General features: G+C 36.3%; 4 protein-coding genes across 4 annotated transcripts in view; 1 reads left to right on the top strand and 3 right to left on the bottom strand.

The window, feature by feature from the left end:
* The window catches only part of LOC132548735 (ankyrin repeat and fibronectin type-III domain-containing protein 1-like), a 135,543-nt gene extending 131,368 nt beyond the window's left edge, over positions 1 to 4,175 (top strand). Inside the window, exons 20-25 of the mRNA XM_060212617.1 lie at positions 209 to 442; positions 635 to 801; positions 960 to 1,081; positions 2,027 to 2,212; positions 2,616 to 2,716; positions 3,393 to 4,175. Of these exons, the coding sequence (XP_060068600.1) occupies positions 209 to 442; positions 635 to 801; positions 960 to 1,081; positions 2,027 to 2,212; positions 2,616 to 2,716; positions 3,393 to 4,175 (1,593 nt within the window). The remainder of the gene's footprint in view (positions 1 to 208; positions 443 to 634; positions 802 to 959; positions 1,082 to 2,026; positions 2,213 to 2,615; positions 2,717 to 3,392) is intronic.
* Positions 4,176 to 8,026: 3,851 nt separating this feature from the next.
* LOC132548754 (uncharacterized) lies at positions 8,027 to 8,951 on the bottom strand. Its single transcript, XM_060212635.1, has 2 exons — positions 8,901 to 8,951; positions 8,027 to 8,548 (listed from the first exon to the last, which is right to left on the bottom strand). Exons 1-2 carry the CDS (start codon positions 8,949 to 8,951, stop codon positions 8,027 to 8,029), a joined length of 573 nt encoding a protein of 190 aa, XP_060068618.1.
* A 3,405-nt stretch (positions 8,952 to 12,356) lies between these two features.
* On the bottom strand, positions 12,357 to 13,997 carry LOC132548755 (uncharacterized). Its single transcript, XM_060212636.1, has one exon. It carries the CDS (start codon positions 13,995 to 13,997, stop codon positions 12,357 to 12,359), a length of 1,641 nt encoding a protein of 546 aa, XP_060068619.1.
* A 4,934-nt stretch (positions 13,998 to 18,931) lies between these two features.
* On the bottom strand, positions 18,932 to 22,405 carry LOC132548776 (THUMP domain-containing protein 1-like). The gene is made up of 3 exons (XM_060212670.1): positions 22,358 to 22,405; positions 20,913 to 21,134; positions 18,932 to 20,015 (listed from the first exon to the last, which is right to left on the bottom strand). Exons 1-3 carry the CDS (start codon positions 22,379 to 22,381, stop codon positions 18,954 to 18,956), a joined length of 1,308 nt encoding a protein of 435 aa, XP_060068653.1. The 5' UTR covers positions 22,382 to 22,405; the 3' UTR covers positions 18,932 to 18,953.
* Positions 22,406 to 22,467: the final 62 nt, after the last annotated feature.

Below are 22,467 nucleotides of genomic sequence, written 5' to 3' on the forward strand. Positions count from 1 at the left end.
TCTATCAGTTAATTTTCTTTTTAATATCTTTTAAAAACATATAGGAAGGTTAACATTTAAATCCAATTATCAATTTCCAGACAATATTTTCGTGTATAATTGGTAAAAAGGAAGGTTGAATTGATAAGAATATGGATAATTTCCAAAATCTGTCCAAAGGGACATAACTCTTGAAAAGAGATTAATATATATATATTCTGTATTGTAGAGTGCTCTTGGAGTGAATGACCTTGGTCAGTTCTACCACAAACCTTTGAAGGACAACAATGGTAGCATTATCCTGACTACTGTAAACGACATCAAGGAAATGAAGTCAGTGTGTCTCGGCTCTGGAAAATGGGTCAACTTCGCTAAGCTGCTTAGACGTACTTCCACACCCAATTCCGGAGGATCAAGCACCGAATCCACGGACTCGATGGATATTCTAGTCAACTCTTTGTCTGTTAGTATTTACATATATCATACAGAATAATATCCTGTTTATAAACAGAAATAAATACAAATCACGTGTTTTATGCTTTTTGACAATGACAACTGTGTGTTTGATTCTTGGTTTTCCTTTTTAAGATTGTTCCCTATGTCACATACTTGTAGATGTCTGCCATATTTCATGGCCTGTATTTGTGTTTTACAGGAGATGGTCGCCTACCATCAAACGAGTACAGTACCACTAAATAAAGGCCTTTACTTGGGATACCTCAAAGTCCAAGTGTCTGTTGAACTCATTCAGCTCCTTGTTCCCAGTAAGGCCCCCAACAATCTCCCGAACATCCGACTCCGTAGCTGTCCCAACATATCCAAGTAAGTATACACACATTATAACTACTTTAAAACTGTTAAATATTTATTAATTTGATGAAGATTGGAGAATTCATTTATTGGAATTTTGAAAAAAAAAAAAAGTCTTTTTTTTTTTTTTCTTTTTCAATTTTTTCAATATTCTTGATTTGGTTTGATAGAGAGGAATGGGAGTGGTTACAGGATGTCAGCACTGGCAGATCAACAGCTTCCCCTAGTACCACACAACGTCGCTTCCAGAAAGAGTTGATGGAGGGTGCTGATAAACTGTTTGACATGCTAGGTAAGTTGTTTTATATTAGACCGAATAAGTTAAATACTGTACAATATGAGTAAACATTAAGAAAAACACTTCAGACATATCTGGTTCATTTAAATGCTGTGTTAACTTGTAATAAGCCATAGAGGCCATACCTTACATCAGACTCAAAGGCAGGGGGTTGAGTTTATCACAGGACCCAAGGGGCCATACCTTACATCAGACTCAAAGGTAGGAGGTTGAGTTTATCAAAGGACCCAAGGGGGCCATACCTTACATCAGACTCAAAGGTAGGAGGTTGAGTTTATCACAGGACCCAAGGGGGCCATACCTTACATCAGACTCAAAGGTAGGAGGTTGAGTTTATCACAGGACCCAAGGGGGCCATACCTTACATCAGACTCAAAGGTAGGAGGTTGAGTTTATCACAGGACCCAAGGGGGCCATACCTTACATCAGACTCAAAGGTAGGAGGTTGAGTTTATCACAGGACCCAAGGGGGCCATACCTTACATCAGACTCAAAGGCAGGGGGTTAAGTTAATCACAGGACCCAAGGGGGCCATACCTTACATCAGACTCAAAGGCAGGGGGTTAAGTTAATCACAGGACCCAAGGGGGCGATACCTTACATCAGACTCAAAGGTAGGGGGTTGAGTTTATCACAGGACATGAATAGGTATGGGGTCACCTGCCTGACCACATGGGTTTTACCCCACAGTAAGACCCTTCATATGCTTCCATACAGACCAACAAGAGTGATTAATATAAGTTGGAAAACTTGGTTCACAGTTGTTGTAAAATAAATAAAAGTTTAAATAGCATTTTTTTATAATTCAATAATCAGCAGCAAAAGCTGGGCTTATTGCTGGATATACACAGAAAGAAATCATTTTACATGTGAGTTGAAAGAAACATTGCACCAGATTATATGGTTTAAAGTATATATCATCCTTTTCCTCACTTTCAGATATTCCAGAAAACCTTGCAAAAATTCATCGAATTTATGATCTAGAAGTGGTGGAGGTGAGCAGTAATGTGACTTTCCTACTGCTGCTGCCCCCGATAGAAAATGTATGCATCGTCCCAGGACAGGCTGACGATCTCACCTCAAAGCGAGACTTCATGCTTCTTCCTGTCAAAGTTTTTGAAACAAGTAAGGTTTTTATATTTATCGTGTTGTACAAACAAGAAATGTTGTAATACCTTATCAGATATGACTTATTTATAGGTTCTCTCGCACAGCGAGATTTTCTATATCAAGATTTCTCTACCTTTGACCTATATGGCAAAGGTCGGATTCTTTTGAACAATTTAACTTGTGAGTAAAATACTTTTGAAATTTTGAAAGCAACATGCCTACTTCTCAATATACAATATATAATTGATGATGTAGATATTTTCTGACTTGTCATTCTATATAAAGAAAGCAAAACGAAATCAAGCAAATTTGCTTTATGTTACAGAGTATGTACGTATACAGATTTTGTCAATTTTTGAAAATTTGTCAAATTTTTTAATAACTTTTATTCATCTGTTTATTTTCTCTTGTTTTATAGTCCACCTGAACACATACCAGTCTCAGCTCTTAAGTAAATACTCACGCCTCTCCTCTCTACTTGAGATGGATCTTGCCCTGGCACAGCAAGCCCAAAGAGAGGTTAGTATTTGGTCAATTGGGTTATCACTACAGGTAACTGAGTTTTGACCTGGTAGTGTGCCTTATTCACTGTTCAAAATATTGACATAAAAATCTCAAGAAATTTATTAATGAAGCATAGATGACTCAGTGCTCCTTATATGATATCTACCACTTGACATCCAGTAATCTACTGAGGGTTTGACATGTAGGTCAAAGTGTTGTTGTAAGACAGCAAACATCTTTAAGTTTCCATGTTACTCTAGGATAGTATACACCCTTAAGTCTGCATGTCATAGTGATATAGCATACACCCTTAAATCTGCATGTCACAGTGAGGTAGCATACACCCTTACGTCTGCATGTCACAGTGAGGTAGCATACACCCTTAAGTCTATGTGTCATAGTAAGTTAGTAAACATCCTTAAGTCCCCAATGTCACAGGAAGATAACATACTGCCTTAAAGCTCCTTGTTACAATAAAGTAGTATACATCCTTCAGTCTCCATCTCAAAGTAAGGTAACGTACACCCTTAAGTTTCTGTGTCACCCTTAGGTAGTATACATACTTAAGAGTGCATTGCACAGTAAGATAACATACTGCCTTAAGTTAAGTTGAGTACATTTCCAAGTCTTTTTTAGATTAAATAAAATTGATTTCGTTACAAAATGGATTATTGTATTTTTTTTGTTTCAGGCATTTTCGTCTGGTGAATTAAGTTCTGCAAAGTTGAGAGTAGACAAACTAAACACATTACAGCAACATTTAGACTTTGCCTGGAAAAGTACACGATGGGTGATGGACATCATCACATACGCTCGTGATAAATCTGTGCATGGAGGGACATCAGTCAGTCTCATAACTGCCACAGACAAGGAAGTAGACACACCAAATTATCACGGAAAATCAAATGGCAAAATTCTGGATAATAATAATTCCCAACCAAGTTGTGGATCGAGTGCATGTGATTCGAATGAAATTAGTGTTGGAAAAGACAATAGAAAGATTGCAAAATTTTACGATCCCACAGAGGATGTTCAACAAACAAATGGACATATTCAAAAGGAGAAAGAATCTACACCTGTGGAGGTTAAATCTCCCATGTCAAACCTGTCAGGATCACCAACAGGTAGTTCTGGAATCCTGGAAGTGTATGCAGCCTACGAAACGGGACTATCAAAGGGTACGAGAGTGAGGCTGCATGTTACTTCAAAAACAACGGCAAGAGAAGTTGTCCATCTTGTTGTGAAACATCTCAACAAGGCCCTGGTAATGAAAGGGAAATCAGGGCCAACCTATTCCGAAGAACAAATTGTAGACTTCTGTCTGGTGGCTGTGATTGGTGCAAGGGAGAGAATTCTCCGTGATGACTATCAGCCACTACGGCTGCAAAATCCATGGACAAAGGGAAGATTATTTGTGCGATCAAAAAATAATCTTTTAGCAGCGATTCAGCAAGGCCATGCTACGGAGGTGTGATTTAGACAGACTTAGTGATTAGGAGCTTGCCCTTCAATGAACACTATTCTGGCATTGACAGACACACCACTGCCTTCTGTTTCATTTTTAGGTACATGTAGTCATCCCCAACTCTCTTCTCTATTGTTATTTTCTACAAACAACAAAAAGAAAAAATGAATCAGTGTTGTTTTTACCTTGGGGTCTTTCAAGTCAATCTTATGTAGGATTTAATTTATTTTTTTGAAGGTCTTCTCATAAAATTTTTAACATTTCAATTTCAATTTTTTTTCCCAGGAGTACATTTTTTTTTAAAAAAAAGTAGTGAACTGAATTAATTGAAGCATAGTTTTTGTCTATTAATTTTAGTCTTTCTTTAAATTTTGGTGAAACTCAAGTTTTGCTTAATCATAAATATGAATGAATGATAAATGAACATTAATTCAAGGGAGATAATTCTTACACAGAAATATGCCAACGTATAAGGTAGGACTTCACTTTAGAAAAAAAATCCTTTTTTAATTTGATTCCAAAAGTTTATTTTTAAACTAGAGGTGTTAGTAAAAGAAGGTGGGTGGAACATGTTAAAGACTGTCGTTTGTTTCGTACTCGAAGGCAGTGGTGTTTTAAACAGAGGGACTTATGACATTATACTATTTCCAATGCTAATGTCATCATAGAGTACAGAAAGCAAAATGTGATATTAACTAATCTGTTAGTCACGCCATTACTGTAGTATCAACTTACCCATATAACAAATAATTTATTATGGTAAATATTTATTGATTGCTTTGATCATTCCATTAATTACATGTTTAATTATAACCAGCATACAGGTACCAGGACAAATTCTAGTCTCAATTTTATTTTTTTTTTTTTTACACCAGGAATACTTTCGTATAAGTTTATTTATATTTGTAAAGGAGTAGATATGATTGGAACAGTTTTGAGCAGTAAAGTTATCAAATAGGTTTCATTAATATGTATATTTTTGTTAAAGAACCTTACTTGTATTTTACCTATGAGATGGAAAATAAACATACATTAAAAAAAAAATGAATCTTGACAAAAAAATAAAAAATTTTAACCCAGTGACTGAAATTCTTCTGTAAATCCTTGTTTTGGAAATTATAAAAAAAATTCAAGAAATAAAATAAATTGTTGAAATTTGGAAAAAATTACAAACATCATAGCTAAAACTGTTCCTGATCGAATTTACTCCTGTAAATGATACAGTTATCTACAATATTCCAACAATTCATTTGATAGCAATCAAAACTAGTCATACTTCGAAAACGTCCATCTTTCAAAATATTTACAAAACTGTTTTACCATTTAAATATTTTCTTATAGCACTGAAGTTTACTTATTATATATTTGTGATTTTCAACAAAAGAAATCTAGTCCAAATTTGCACTTTTTAGGCAATTAATCATCTATATATTCATAAAAACTTTGAAATGTCATTTACATTTTATAAATATGGATTTCCGCAGGAATGGTATGAATTATTCATGACTTGATGGTATTAGCATTTCATTTGTGTTAAGGTGGCTCGTGACATATTACTTCCAATACATAATCTGATTAGTTATAGAATTAATACTTTTACAATGTAAGTTTCAATGTTCTTAACCATTATCAGCTGATTTAGGCCAACCGACCATATCAACATAACAGAAACAAAGGACATCATTTATTTCTGTCTATGTAGGATATAAGAGTTATCTGTCCTTCATCTACACTACTGATTGAATCTCGTCGAAGCCAAATTTATTGTTGAGTAGAATTGTGGGACAAATACAAAGAAATTTGATTTCCTGAACAATCATGACAGTCTATAAACATCCGCAGAGAAATCTCAAATCTCATATATCTTCATCATGAAAAAGTTTTGGGGTTTTTTTTTATAAATAAATCTATTTATCCATGAAAAGTCATCAAAATAGATTCTGGTCCCAGTTTCCTGCATCAAGGGATTTTTCTTAACTTAAATGTGTTCAGGAAAGCATTACATATGTTAAGGAAACTCCCTTTAATTAAAGTTTTTCTTTTAATAACTTATGTAATGCTTTTCTAGGCGAGTGAAAGGTTAAGGAAGATTTACAAAACTGGGGCTTGATACATGTATATATTTTTACCCTTTGATTTGAAAGTACTGTACATGTCGAGATATTTTCATTAAGCTTTTGAATTTAAAAAAAACACAAATAACAATATTTCAAGAAGACTTTCAGTGTTAGGATTCGTGAATATTTTCTACATAACTTCATCATTGTGAGAAAAATTTTGCAACTTACATCTCATATTTCTGTATCAAATCCAATCATTAATAAATCCTTTAAAAGCATATTGTATTGTTTAAATTTCACCATTCAGTGAGTACAGCAAGATTCACCATGACTATAATACATTGTCATTATGTCGTCCTAATCCTTAAAGCCCACAGCTGACCTAAATGCCATATTTAGACTGTGTAACTAAAGTGCAATGTTTTCTAACGTTATGGAATGTTTTACTTTTGCATTTATATTAAAAATGTCATCTTCATAATTGTGAATATTTTTTAAAAAGTTTTGCCCTGCACTAAAACTGATTCCGTTTCTCTGTGTCTACCTGTGTAAAACTCAAATAGCAGATATCAGTCTTGTTTCTGATATTTGTATCCCATAATCTTTTTAGTTTTTTTCTCTCAAAACACTGGTGATTAATTTTGTGATTGGATTGTGGTTTTTAACACAAGAAAATAACAATTTTTTCAGTCCAAATTAAATTATCAAGAAAGTAAAGTGTAAAGATGTGAAATGTGAGATAAAATTCCAGAAATTTAAAAAAAAAATATATTTACAACCCTTTGACCTCTTTTTATGTCTTTATGGCATTTATCCTTGGTCATAATGAAATCTATTTCTATTTGAGCTGTGACAGTTGATACAAAATAGACTTATTAAGCTTTCATAGTGGATATTCATAAATAAATGTTGAAAGAAGGTTTTTCAGTAGTGTTGATTCAACTTCTGAGGTCTACAGCAAATGTTTTAGTCATTCATTAACTAATTTTCAGTGTTTTGTTGAGTTTTGATCGTACTTGTGATATTTTGATTCATGCTAACACAGAATGAAGTTTTAGGTGTGTGAGAGTGATTGATAGGTGTAGTACCTGGCATATATGCATGTAGATGTTTTTTTTCACAAAGAAAAAAATCATGAAACATTTGTAATGCATGTTTAAGTTTTCATTCTGTCATCTCATGAATAAACTAATTCCCAAAAAGGTTACTTTTGTGTTTTTGTTTTAGATTTTTTAATCTTGTGTATTCTTAGGTCAACTGGTCTGAAGGACCAGTGAGCTTATGCCATGACATGGAATCCCTCATTCTGTGCAGCATCGGGCAGATTTTTTATCAAGATAACTACATTTACCCGTCAGTCATGAACATCTGAACATATTTTGATGAAGTTTGTATTAATATCTCTTCTTAACCCCCAGGGCTGAGGGCAATGCCTTAAAAGAGAAAATTCTTTAAAATCTACTCCTCCTGTAGAAACTAATGGATATTGCCAAAAATTGGTCTGAAGCATTCTTGGGTGAAGGGGAATCAATCTTATGTAAATGTTAGGCCTCAGACCTCTGGGACTGAAGGGTCGGAACTGTGGGGCTGAAGGGGTCGGGCCTGTTGTGCTGTACCATTCTTAAAAATTCACAAACCACGCACAAGATTGTTGGCAATGTACATGTACTTGATCAAGCTATCAAACATTCTGTTGCATTGTGGGTACAGGAAATAGAAATTACATTAAACAGAATTGGTAAAGTCGTGAGCCGATTTAAACATTTTATTCTGATTGTAGCTATTTATCATCATTGAAAGTTACACAGAACTTGTCCATCCGAGAGTGGATCGGAACCATTCATATCGATGTACGGACACATCCGGGGTCTTTTCGGGCAGTTCCATAGTTTCCTGCACACTTTTTTCTGGACTTGCTAGTATGGAACCTTTTGCATATTCATAAATCGGGCCTTGTGATCCTGACATATGCCTCGAAATTGATTCAGCTTGGTATCCCGATTCGCCAGGTAGCTGGCCTGGTAGCTCGACCGCAGCCCTAGGATAGCTGGTAGATGGCACCAAGGTGCTGGAGAATACCGAAGACATGAGTCGCAGTGGCCTAGATTCCACTAATGTGTCGATTACCACTTCGTCATTTGATTGAACGTCAGTCGAATGAGTGCCAGTCCAAACGGGCTCTACGAATAATGTTGGGTCAATCTCGTAAATAATGGGTCGTTTACTCGGCCTGAAAAAATAGTAACATCCCAACAAACACCTTCCCAACAGTGGAGCTGGGCAACCTTCTGTACCATCCAGACTGGCCACATCCGCAAGGTCCTACAAATAAGAATAATTTAAGGATTGCTTGTACCACTAGGCAGTTAAATCTATGTAATCTCTTTTACTCAAGTGTACGACATTCTTAATTAATTACCCATGATACGACACAACATTTAGCGCTTTCTTTTTATGAGCAGATTTCCTTCAAAATTACATACAACGTAGTTCACTCTTACAACAATGAAATGTGTGTCTTTATGAAGCACAGTTCAAAATACAAATGCATTTATTGTTTTTTTTATATTGCGCTATGCCATTCAATGTTAGGAGCCATCAACAAGCAAATTTGCAACAGACATCTCTTTTTGGTATTTTATGTAAATTATTCAATAATGTGAAGACAACATACCTTAGAATCTATAGAAGAGGAGTCTACTACAATGTGGCGTCGCTGAGTCATGATGTGAATGCAATATAACCAGATCGTACAACCAAAAATCTGAAATAGACGAACTTCATTTACTTGAATGACCATTTCCCCGACTGTTGGTACTCTAAAATTGCACGTTTTCGCCAGAAATGTGTCCTCTCTCTCTCTCTCTGTCTCCCTCTCTCTCTGTCTCTGTCTCTCTCTCTCTCACCAAGATTTAAGAGATACTTTGCAGTAATTTACATAAAAAAAGCTCACCGGTTTGTCAACTGCGTTGTGTGGGAAATCACCGTGACACAATGAATCATTCATGATGACGTAAGCTAATTGTGACGTCATAATATATTGACAAGTGGACTTATGGGTACTTCATTATGATGCGCACGTCATTTCTCGAACTATGCGTCTACCCATCGGGAACCGTTTTATCAAGTATATTTTGCCATTTAAAAACTAATTATTCGGGAGCGAATCCGCCATGAGTTAAAAAAAATTACAAAACATTTTTAATCAATATCAGTGATAATGGATGGTGGCCAAACAATGAGAAAATGTCACGACAGGACAATAAATATCAGCAAATTGGTATGATCCCATTCAAAACTAGTCGTAATATGAGATTTGATTACCCGAGAAAAATCCGTGAGTTGATGGTAGGGGTTGGGGGAGTGACGTTTCCCTTCTTGGGCTAAAGATATACCAAGTTTTTACCATGGACCCACTGGAGGCCTGGCGCTTTAAGTGGCCCCAGAACCCTCACCGATTATTTCACGAATACATCATTTTCTTTCGATATGGCTCTTAAATTATAGAATGTTTCTGGCGTCCAATCAGTCTCAAATTGAAAAAGGCAACTTAGGAGGCAAAGGAGTTTTTGTGAAGGAACAGGACTTCAGCTGCCCATGTCCCTCAGACAAACCACAGTTTAATACTCCTACGAAAACACTGTCTTATATGTAACATACTAAAGCAAAAAAGCACTTAATTCAAAGCGCGCAAATGATTGGTCTTAATTCAAATGTAAGAAAAATGGAGTTATCAAATACTATGAAATAGAAAGCTATGGCAATATTTTTCAATAATTTTGAATGGCAGTCTACCACTACCCTAGATTCCAAAAGAAACAGCTTTTAAGCGATCAGGGAAACGCTGAAAAACTTAATAACAGTTTCATTTTAATTTCGTAATGTCTCTGCCAAAACCACCCTACTAGGGTTCTTAGGAAAATTTCCAAACTCTCTCACTGATATTGCTATAGAAGAAGTTTCTGACATTTTTATCCATATGCAGCTATTTCTAAGGGGGATCATGGGTTACGTCCCCATAGCGCTTATCGAGTCGTAGGCACGAGAGCCCACAGGTAGAATTGGGCCAGTCATAGATTTTATCCAACTTTGTAGGTACCGTTTTACTCGGAGACCCGTACAGCCATAGCTATTTAGGTTTGTGTTGTAGTCTACACGAGGTTACACACTTAACATGTTGGACTTATTTCGAATTTGAATCCATGCTAACATAACTATCCATGTTCAAAATTTTTGAAGGTTAACAACTGAAAACTCTTGATCAAGGATTCGGATCGGAAGAGATCTACAACATCTATCTTTAACTGATCTTAAAGTAACCCATTGCACTAAGGAAAAGGACAATGATTAGAAATTGATTAACAGCAGCATGTTTAAAAAGACCTTTTCCCCTCTACTGTGGCTCTGCTTCTATCCATTTTTAAATATATCAGTACAGAGCAAATCTCGAATTTATTGAACTCGGACATTTCATTTCTCACTAAGATTTATAACTTATATTTATAAATAGCAGTCAATAAGTTAATTCCTTTTTAAATCCATTTGCTTGGTTGTTACAATATCAAACCATGGTCTGAATTTTCAAGCAAAAAGTTCGAGATTTTCTTTTTTGCGAGTCCAATTTAATGATATACAATGTACTTAATGCGATGTGATAATGACGATGCAAATAATTGATCTAATTGCTTCGATAACAGTAGATTGAGTGGAACTTTCATGAAATTTGTTCTCCACAACCTATGAATGACTATAAGGAAAATATGTTCCTGTATCAAGTTTTCCTATAACACGGAGGTAATGCAATGGGTCTGTTTTCCAAGTCTCATCACTTGATCATTGTCTGGATACAACACAATGACGCTTATTAGGCTAACTGAGTCTTGTGTTCGACATACGTCGTCTGTTAATTTTTCACATTTTTCTCTTTTTCTCAAGAACCGCTGAACCGATTCAGACCAAACGTGATCACTAGCATCAATACCTGAAGAGAATAAAGATGTTTTCACTCTCCGCTAGGCTTTACCGCACGGGCAAATACAGTGAAAACGCGTTTTATTAAACATATCTCCAGGACACAAAACATTTCTTTATCAGGTACTTAATATGGTTGTGATGACAAAGTGTAACTCGAGCAAAATACTGGCCTATTGGGCCTCTTGTTTTTGGTATATATTCCAATGACCATTAGTAAAGTGAGTGGAGAATGGGGGAGAGTGGTGAATGGAGGGGGTGTTCCATTCAAGTGACAATATATTAATATCTAGAACAAAAGTTGTGTCAAATAAAACAGGTTCAATGAGAAATATTTTAATAGTGAAGAACATATAAACTGATTTAAAGTTCAAAGCGAGGCAATAACTTCGCAGTTGAGCCCATTAATACCGTTGCAGTGCATCTCCTTCTTCACTTCTTGAGGTCAGTTTGGGCTGGTCATTTTGACCATACACATACATAAATATGACAGCCATATGACGGACAGTTGATGGTTAGAACAGCAGAAAAGACTACACGATAGTCTTGAACATGAAATTTAAAGTTTTACGAGATAAGTTATGTGACAAGGAGAAAATGTTTCCATAGCATAATTTGGGAAAGTCCGGTAACTGTCTCTCTTGAATGGTGTGATGTAACTTTCCATCAGTCAAACACGATTTTGACTCTGTTGTGAGCATATCCGCCTTCACTTCCGCTTCAGGATGCGGGACGATGTTTCCATCTTGTCTATTTAACTGAAACACAAGACGAAGAAATATATTGATGAGAGAAGATTTGACAGAATTGCGGGATGAGTATTTCTATCAAGAATTTTGATATTCTAGAAACTGATGTCGATTTTTCCTATTCTCTTTTGACTCTCTGTATCACCGAAGAGATGCAATCGCTCTGTCCTACTGACGAGAACGAGACAGCCGAATGTTTGTATTAAAAGGTGCTTATCATTCATATTGTCTCTGTTATGAAATACACATCTTTAACAGATGGACATTTCCCGAAGTTAGATGAACGCGATTGAACTGACGAAAGCAAAAAACCATTTTTCATGGTACCTATTACCTTTTACAATCATAACCCGATAGTTAAAATTCGCTCTTTGGTCTTACACTATGAATTTCTATTAATTGTACTTGTTTCACCTTACATCTTTTCTAAAGAAATAATAGTGACATTTCAGGTGGGACGTTCTGGAAATGTTCAACAGCGGATACTTACGGTAACTCAGCACCTTAACCTTTCCACTGTTGTAGCCTGTCCACACTTGCTGGTCACTATGCACGGCCATTGACCAGGGGATATCCTCGTCGATATGAAGGATCTTGAGCAGATGTCCACTTCCGTCAATTAGTTGAATAGAGCAACTATAGAGCTCGGCGATTAAAATATGGTTCCCCTTATCGTATTGAACGTCTTGCGGACAGAACTGGACAGACTCCTTCCCACAATAACGTTTGGAGTTTGGGATTATTTTACCGTCTCCAAAGTAACGGAACTTAAGGCGGAGATGTTTGTCAAGAATAACTAAATGACTGGTTTCATATTCCGTTCGATTTATAACAGCTATGTCACCGGAAGCAGGACTAGCTGCGATCCTCGAAGGTTTGATGAACAACCTCTTCCGGTAGCCATCATACTCTGCCTCTGCCATTTTGTAACCTCTAACGGTGTATTTAGCTATTTTCCGTGTGCTGAAAGCGGATAAGGCATAACTCCACTTTTCCACTAAGCTCATCAAAAGGTTTCCCTCCGTCGTCAGACATATGGCACGAGGGGACAATCTATCAAGATGGAAGAGCGTCTTTTTGGTTCCGTCTAGTTGTACCTCTTGTATTGTATGACTGTCCGGACAAGTGACCGCTATCTGACCTTCCGCAGTATTAGCTATGCAGGCTACACTTGTATCGAAGCGGACTATCTGTTTCACCTTACCCGTCCTGGTAACTAATTTGATCTCGTTCGTTTTCTCCAGTCGTATCCAACAGTCGTCTGCCGACGCATGCGATGGACAAAGGAAGCAAACTCCATAGGAAGTAGTCGTCTGCTCGAATGCTGATGTCACGGTCGTATCGCAAACGTTGCAGCCGTCATGTTGCTTTCTCCTTTTTGCATTCTCACTTTCTTCACGTGTCTCAAAATCGTTTCGCACACGTTGTGGATGGCCATCTTGTTGGATTTCGATATCACCAAATACATCCCTGAGATTGCCGACGGTTCCTGCTCCATGCACAAAAGCAACATTCCTAGGTGATCTCATGGGCACTACTTGCCTTTTAAGCTGATTATTCCTGTGAAATTTCTCAGTCTCTATAATTTGGGGGAAATTTTCAGATTCCAAAGCTGCTTGTATTATTCCTAGGGTCTTGAACGCATTTAAGAGTTCTGAGTCGAGTCTAACCTTGGCTTCTGCAATGTCGTATTCGTTGTTGTTGTGGTGTCGCTCGCAAATAAACACGAGCTGCTTTGTGTATTGGTTTACGGCATCTTGTATGTCTCTGCTTCGCCGCTGTATCTTGTCTGCAACTTCTTTGGACCGATATCGGTTTCCTTCGCTGTGTGTTTGAAGCTTTTCTAAATCCTGCTGTATCGCCAAAACCGCAGCCTCCGTTTCTCTGAGATTCTGTAGCAATGTCTTCTGGCGTTCTTTCCCAACTTCTTCCATTTCACGAAAAATGTGGCTGGAATGGTCAAGTTTTGTGCACTCAGCGCAAACAAGCTGGTCATTACACGAAAAACAAACCTTTACAAGGGGATGCCCATCATGTCGATTGCAATTCATTGTTCGGTAAATGTTTTCGACCGCTTTTTAATTGCACGTTAAATAATCATCGGTCTGTTACTATTGATCTGCAGCTTTCTCATTGAAGTACATTATATATATATGTATTGGCGTTGTAATAACGGCGAGAATCTCAAGTGTGTAATACCCATAACAGACCGCTGATATTCAGTTATTAGTCCGTATTTTTGAAAGATAAATGGGTTAGGGTGAAATATAGGTCAGAATTAGATCGTATTAGATAAAGCTGGAACATATTTCATTTAGCTGATCAGAAAAGTTTGCATTATTCATTATCAAAATTTCAATGGGTGTCTATAGCCGATTAGCTTTGGCATTTTACGGAAGCACTGCGGCGAAGTACTGTATGTGTGTAAGAGAGTTTAACATATACATGTGTGGTGATATAGTGTCTTGATTGTATATAAAATTGCTTCGACAACACGACTTCTTTAATTTGGAATCCGATATTCCGAAATTTCATGACATTTTACATTGATTCATATATCCATTACCTTCGGATCCCTTATTAATGGTTCTCGGTAGCAATGCTACGTCGATGAGTTGCAACCAAACAAATACATGAATGTATTGAGATGAGTTCATAAAATTTATTCAATAAAGTGATCAGAGAAACACCAGTATTTTTCTGAAAGATATCCTCTTTTTTGTCTTAACGGTTTTTACGTCCTTTATTACGACCTCATGGCCTTTCAACGGACGAGAATACGGCCTTAAGTTCGCTCACCTAATATGACAGACATCGGAAACTTGTCAACACATCCGTTTCTAGGGACATCACAGAATCACAGAGACGCTTGAGTTAGCTTTAAAGTGACCCGTAATTGCACAAATTTTACATAAAATCATCATTTACACCGTGACTGACAATTCCATGGAAACACACACACACACAGACACACACACACACACACACACACACACACACACACACACACACACACACACAACACACACACACACACACACATGAAAATGGTAGATGGGTAAGATTAAAGTTTTGTTTCGTTTTTGTTCTCTCACATGAGCCATATTTCATATCACAAACATTTCAAATAATGTTATTTTCTAATGTGCTGGTCTACAACTCACTTGTTAAATCGTATCAGAAACCAATCATAAGTGATGATTTTAAATCATCATCTTTTCCAATATAAGGTGTGCATAACACAAGGAGGCGTGGTCTATTATCCATGGTCGATTTTCATTCACTTGATTGACGGCAATAAATTACTGACTTCCGAGGATTGATTGACTATTACGGAAATGTACATGGTATCTAGAAGGATGTTCGACTTGTGAAAATATGCATTAAAAAAAGGTACCAAATTTGCCAATGAAATGCTTTATGAATGGATTTAATCACAGTTTATGTTTCTTTTGGGAAGAGTCACATGTTACAATAGCCAAAAGCACACGTGTTCTAGGTCATTTAGGTCAATAGTTCGCGTAATACAGTTCAGCAAAATGGCCGCACCGAAATATATATCGGTCTAGAAACGATGTCCAGACGATAATAAAGGAAATTTCAATAATACAAGTTTTGCTATTTCCACTCACATTTCTGATAACGGACATACAAATATACATGAGAATTATGCTAGTAAATGAAGTTATATTATCGAAACATATCGGGGGGGAAAAAATCCAGAATTCGTAATTTCTAGATTACCTGCGTTTCATAAGCAAACATATACAGAACTGTACCAAAGATCACAATTTTTGAAGTCCGAGAATTTTGGGTTCTAAAATGTTTCCTTGATAATAAATGGCGACATTTTTATTTCAGTTCGATGTTCACATATTTGTTTTTCAAATCGTTGATCGTCGCGAGGGCATGAAAAATACGTGAAATATGACGTCATCGTGGACACAACGGACAGTGTGTCGAATTATGAAGGTAAACACTTCTTTTAAATATGTATCAGTAATAGTAGGTAACAGAAATATTCACTATTTCTGAAATCGATTTGCATTGCGAAGTTTTTTTTCTGATCGGGTCGTTGAAATACTGATGTACATGTATGTTATTAAAAATTGTCCTTTCTTTGGCACTCGGAGACTATCATACGGACACAAGATTTAGCCTCCCATGGCGTATACGGTGTCATACATGTATATAGAGTGTTCGTATACACGGCGGCCCGAGAACGCCCAATACACAGGCACTTGTATATAGCCTAATATATATTAGAAGATGCAGTGAAATATATATCATATTGTGGAAAATTGTGCCGACTCCCTGTGCTTTTATATACACCAAACTTGCGGAACGAATCAAAATAAAAGAACACAGGTACGCTTTATATAGCGTATTAAATAACTTAATTTGTTGTAATTGGTTGGATTAACATGTGTATATATAAAACAGAATTATACAAAGTGTCGTTGTGTTAATTCTTAATCAATAAAATTGTCAAACAGGCGAATATTTACACATATATAAACAGCATTTGGTTAAATACATATACATGCACGCAATTTTTCTTGTCATTTTTTTTTTAATTTTTCAAGTGATAATAACCTTTTTATTTATGTCCGACTTCAGTGTGATTTATTTTCTTTGTGAGTAATATTGATGTCAGCTGACATCAGGATTTGAAGTCCAGGCAATATGGTTGCACATTATGATTAAAGTAGAACTTTATGTACATTGATATTTTTCTCTGGTAAAAAGTTATCAAAACTGAAGAAGTTTTAATGTTTCAGAGTTCAGAGGTCACACTCAACAATCCATCAAACTATCTCTTGACTATGCTGTGTCATCCAACACATTGTAATGGTTGACTAACATGACTAAACAATAGGTAGAAAGAGAGGCCATGTTGTCAAAGATTAGGTCACATAACATACATTGGAACTTTCATCAGCCCTCAACCAAACAAATCTTAAACTGCATCACAGTATCTTTTCCTGTGTTGTAACAATTTCTCCAATAAATATAAACCACCTTTAGGTAGCAACAACAAAAACAAATTGGCTACTCACAACACACCAGTCTGAAAGTGCACCAGTGATACCATTTAATTCTAATCTAATGATTAAAATACATATTGCCTATTATGACATGGCTTAGGGTCCTACTTAATGGTCAGTTAACACATGTAAAAACTGGTTCAGAGTTCCCAAATATTAAATGACTTAAATCCGAACCCATCCTTGAATATAATTACTATACCAATCTACATTGTCAAAAAAAAAAGAAAAAGAAAATTGACTGTCCTCTTCAGTTTGTTGCCCTGAACCGAGTTGCAAGCCCACCAGCTGCACACGCACCTCTTGCCAATACAGGTGTGTTAACTATTAGATGATCCATTAAAGTAAGCTATATCACGCTCAGTCCTTAGAGTCAACCATCCGAAATATGATTGCTTTATCAAGTTTCTTCTTCAAGGCCACAGAGTAGCACTTCACCAATATTAGCTACAAATATCCTGAAGGGTTAGAGATTAAATATGACTCAAATGAAACCCCTCCCCATTTTCATCCCTTTCCCAGAAGACTGGGGATATAACAGTGGGTGTAGTGTATCACAATTAATCTTTGTTGTTTTGACTTCTTTATAACTAATGTGCTAGGTATCTGATGGAAGTCAATGCTATTCAATGGAAAACATTCTTAAACGTTGGGAAATTCAATTCTAAACCTGGAGGAATAATAAAATAAATTGATATCCTTGTGAAAACTGGACCAAGCATGTGTGAATGTTGAATGCTTGAATTTGGATCCATTGAGGGCTGGTTTGTTCACCACTAATAACCTAACTGGAGGATGTCAACGTTCTGGGTTGAAACATTCGTGGAAATTTGGCAACTACTTGATCAGGAAGATCAAACGAGCACCAAAGGGTAGTCCTCATACATGTGACCAGGATATCATGACTCTGAACCATATGGTTATTGAGAAGAAGTTTTTAATTATTTCAATCATTTGACCCCTTTGACCTTGAATGAAAGTCAATGTCATTTATTTTAACAAATATGATAGCCCTTCTTCCCAGCATGCTACTGGGCCAATATAATGATCCTGAACATTTTGCTTATTGTAAAAATATGTTTAAAGAATTTTTTTATATAAATTTGGCCTGTGTGACCTTGAACGAAGATAAGATCAATCATTTGAACAAACCTGGTAGTCCTTCATCCCATTATGCTATTGATGCAGTATCATGACCCTGGGTAATTTTGTTGTTGAGAAAAGTTGTTTAAAGGTCATTCATTTTAAGAAATATAATAGCCCTTTAATCAAGCATCCTACTGGCCCAATATCATGACCTTGGACCATTTGTTTATGAGAAGAAGATATTAATAGACTTTTAATCATTTAACCACTGTGTCCTTGAACAAAGGTGAAGGTCCTAGATTTGTTTCCATTTGTAAAATTGAACAAATGTTGTAGTTTTAACATTTTTAGAGAACTTTAAAAACATATAGCTCTGCATGGAAAAAATTAAGTGGTTTACCATAGATCTATGTAATTTGATATTTTCTTCTCAGAAAGATAAAAAAATACAATACTGATCTGGTGTCTTTCCCAAACAGTATTAGCCTTTTTACTTCATGATATTTGACCAATAGACTTACAGTTGCAAAGGAGCTTTAACTGGAGATCACAAGTTTGAAAGTCATTGGTTATGATAAATTACAAGAATTCAATCACATTTGTGTTGTTACTGTCTTATGTATAGTTATCAACTCAGTCGAGGAAACAACACATTTAATGTGATTTCACCTGTACTTTTCACTAAAAATCTCCAGTATGGGACAAAATGTTTACACTGTGCACTGCCAAATTACCCAAATCTATTGAAGGCTCAAAACCCAAACTGGAGACATGACAGATCCTTTACAGTTTAAATTCAGAAAAGTATTTAAAAACCTCTGACTCAGGAAGAAAAAGATAAAAGAGAAAACTTCAGTACACATATTTTATTATTTAAACCTGAACAGTGTTCATATCACCACCATTTTCGGCAGCAATACTGTTTTTATTGATATTTTCCGCAGTGTCATCTTTAGAGTCGCTCTTGCTAATTGTAAAGCAGTCATCTGCGACATTGTCATCTGTACTATTGTTATCAACAAGATTTCTGCTCTCTTCTGTGATATTGTCATCTCTAATGTTGCTCACAACACTGCTACTTTCATCTACAACATTTTTGTCTTGGCAGCTGCTGTCCTGAACATTGTTGTGTTCATCTGCACTGAAATTGTTTTCGCCATCAATAACTTTTTCATCTGCATTGTTATTGTCACTGCTCTTACTTTCAGTTGCTTTGCTGCTTTCACCTCTAAACTTTTGAAAGTCATTGTTCGCTGCCTCTGGCTTCGTAACAGATTTTTCAACATCAACATCTTTTTTATTTTCCTTTGTTTCTACTGGTGATCGGACAACTTCTACAAGATTGTACTTACGAAACTTCATAAAATCACGGGCAGTTCCCAAACAACATATATTTCCTATCACTTCAACAACAACAACGACATCTGGATTATCAAAATTTACGCTGTGCAGTGGATTTAGTGTTTTTATGACCTGTCCTATAATCATTTGAACACTTGTTCTTGCGAGATCGTTATTATTATTGTTTCGTGATTTGTATATCACTGAATATTTCAAACCGACACCGAATGGTGTCTGAAATTCTTCAACAAGGAGCTTCTCTGCTAATTCTTTGAGGTCCTTTTGATAGGCCCTACACGTGCCAGCAATTGGAAGAAATCGTAATGCGTATCGTGTCTTCTGGATATGATTTTTTGCCAAGTCCGTGAAGATGGTATGTGCTAGCTGACAAGGGTCAGCCAGTGAAGTCTTGATGAAAAGACAGTTGTGGGCCTTGGTTTGTACACTCTGGAAACGTCGCTGTGAGGATGAGATTGTGGTCTTAATGGCCTTGACCTCTTTCTGAAGAGCTGCCTCAATATCTTCTTCCTCCTCATCCTCCTCGCTGCTTACCTCCGGACCTCCATCATCGGCTTTTGTCTCATCTTTTGGCACCTGTGTTAAATCAAAGAAAAAATCATTGCCAATGTCATCAACATCAACAAAGATACATATGCATACGTAGATGTATATATACCGTATATACAATTTAACTGTCTTTTTATTTATTCATTTCTTTTGGAGAACGATTTCTAAAACTTTTACTCTGAACTTTTTCTCATGCATATACATTCTTCTGACACATCAAGTTATGCCCTGAAATAGCAATTCAACCGTAAATATTGAATCATCCACATCTGATCTGTTGTAGTTTGAGTTATCTCCCTTTGTACCTGCTGTATTCTGCATAAAAATCCTTCAACTCAAGCTGTATTTTAACTTTACAGAATTATTCTAATAGGATATCAAATCGACAGAACTGACATCATGTGCTGGTTATGACTTAAGTCAGAAGCTAAACATGTGATCTTTTCTTTAACAAATCACATTATACTACAATCAATACTGGTACTCAATTATCTGTATCATTAAAATTTCTTACCCCCCATTGAATCCTGAATTGGCTATTTTATGTAGAAAAATAAAATTGTCACAACTCTGCGTTTTTTATATGATTTTATCTCAATTTCCAATAATCAAATTATGTCACTGGATTAAACTTCCTAAAGGACTACAATTTAATATTTGTTATAAACTTCTTATATCTATTTCATATAGAATGTTTATGTTATTCAAATGATCAAATTCTTCTAAAAAAATATTCAAAATAGGACTCATGCATAATTTCTTGTCTGGTAATGATGAATTATTGAAAACAAAGGGGAACAAAAACAAGATATTGAAAGAAGCTGAATATCCAATAATTTAGCTATGATGAGCACTTTGTATAAATTAAGCAATGCAAGATCTCTAGGTTTGATGTAAGTCGGTTAACTATCATTAGAGGCTCACCTCCTCTGGTCCATAGATTTGGTCAGCGTACTCGTTCAGAAGATTGTATGCCTCGCGGGTGGCATCCTTTTCATGACTGTTACAAGTGAGTAAGAAGCCACGGATCCCGATTTCCAGTCTGTTAATTTTGCGCTTGTTTTGCTGTGAACATTTCAGATAGTAAGACTTCGGTCGCTTTTTACCCTTCTTTCCAGAATTACCACTCATATTGGGCCAGCTGTTCTGGAAAGGAAATCAGGAAATCAATAACAAAGTATTTAGAAATGCCAATAAGCTATCACCACATCTTGCTGTAAAATTCTTGATCTCTATCTGAATGTACAATGTTGTTACACTATCTCCATTTTGTTCAAGGCAGATCTTTGTGAGATAGGAACATATCAGTGCTCTCATATCGGTTGTCATATAGTGTAGTTCATTGTAAGATCTAGTTTTGTAGGAGAATGTTCAGGTGACCTTACTAGCCTCTGCTTACAGAAATTTAGTCAGCTGAGTATTTGGTTAGAATTAGAAAGGTCATGGTAATTAGTTCTAGTACTTGTACAATTTGGCCACTACAGTCTTCTATGTAGTCAGCAGAAGAGCTCCCATTGAGGACTGGAAATGGACATGGAAGGACGGTAATTATATACATGTAGGTGGTCAGTTATACCAATGGTCTCAACTCGACAAATTCCAGGAACTTCTCTTAACACACAAGTACATGTGTAGATACTGAAGGTCTCAACTCAACACATTCCAGGAACTTCTCTTAACACTGGAGTACATGTGTAGACTATCAAGGCTATACAAGTGGGGCTAATAGTTTGAAACCCAATGAGGAGAAAGGTATTTTTAATCACTCCTTCCTATCAAAGATTTGGTGCTGTGACTAGGATGGAAGACTAGAGGGAGTAGTGTACTAAGTGGGAAGAGAGTTCAATTCAATCTGCTAATGTTAGGCTAGTGGGAATATCCCTTTCAAAAGTCAAGCAGTAGAGTATCCAGCTAGAAACAAAATTGTTGCTGATTTAACCCCAGCAGAGACAAGGCATTATCATTTTATGCTCAGGTCTATTACACCACATTACTGTAACTTACAGAATTCAGTTATGACGACACAGTCTATGATTGGAACTTATGTTATGTAGGTTTGGTATTACCCGCATACCGTATTTAGATTCATTTAAATAGTTGCAAGATACGAGATTTTTTTTTCATTTAAAGTGGCATGATTCAGAATATACACCTGTACTTCACATCGTCCTCGAAGTTTCTTTAACAATAAACGAGGATAGTCAGTTACCCCTTCGGACAACTTGTGGTCCGGTGCACCAGGCTGAATTGCCACTAATGCAAAGAGTCAATGATTACTTGCAGAACTGAACAGCTAATCAATTAAACTACTAACACGTCACTGACCATCTATTCATATTGTTCTAATGGCAGGTAACAACGCTACGAACCTGTCTACTATTCTTGACAAGCATGCATGTGGCTGTCTGAAGAATGCGGAGTTATCGCACCGGAACTGAGACACAGAGGCGTTAACCTTTCACATTTACACAGGAAGTTA

The sequence above is a fragment of the Ylistrum balloti genome, unplaced genomic scaffold (genome assembly GCF_031769215.1).
Source record: "Ylistrum balloti isolate Yb309-2 unplaced genomic scaffold, AGI_CSIRO_Ybal_v1 Utg370026, whole genome shotgun sequence".
Taxonomy (NCBI): domain Eukaryota; kingdom Metazoa; phylum Mollusca; class Bivalvia; order Pectinida; family Pectinidae; genus Ylistrum; species Ylistrum balloti.

Bases quoted from the DNA above. Each gene is read 5' to 3' on its own strand.
- LOC132548754 (XM_060212635.1), bottom strand. From the start codon at position 8,951: ATGACTCAGCGACGCCACATTGTAGTAGACTCCTCTTCTATAGATTCT. The intron at 8,549-8,900 runs GTATGTTGTCTT...TCTTATTTGTAG, and splicing joins CCTCTTCTATAGATTCTAAG to GACCTTGCGGATGTGGCCAG.
- LOC132548755 (XM_060212636.1), bottom strand. From the start codon at position 13,997: ATGAATTGCAATCGACATGATGGGCATCCCCTTGTAAAGGTTTGTTTT.
- LOC132548776 (XM_060212670.1), bottom strand. From the start codon at position 22,381: ATGCTTGTCAAGAATAGTAGACAG. The intron at 21,135-22,357 runs GTTCGTAGCGTT...TTTCCTTTCCAG, and splicing joins TTGTCAAGAATAGTAGACAG to AACAGCTGGCCCAATATGAG. The intron at 20,016-20,912 runs GTGAGCCTCTAA...GATTTAACACAG, and splicing joins AAATCTATGGACCAGAGGAG to GTGCCAAAAGATGAGACAAA.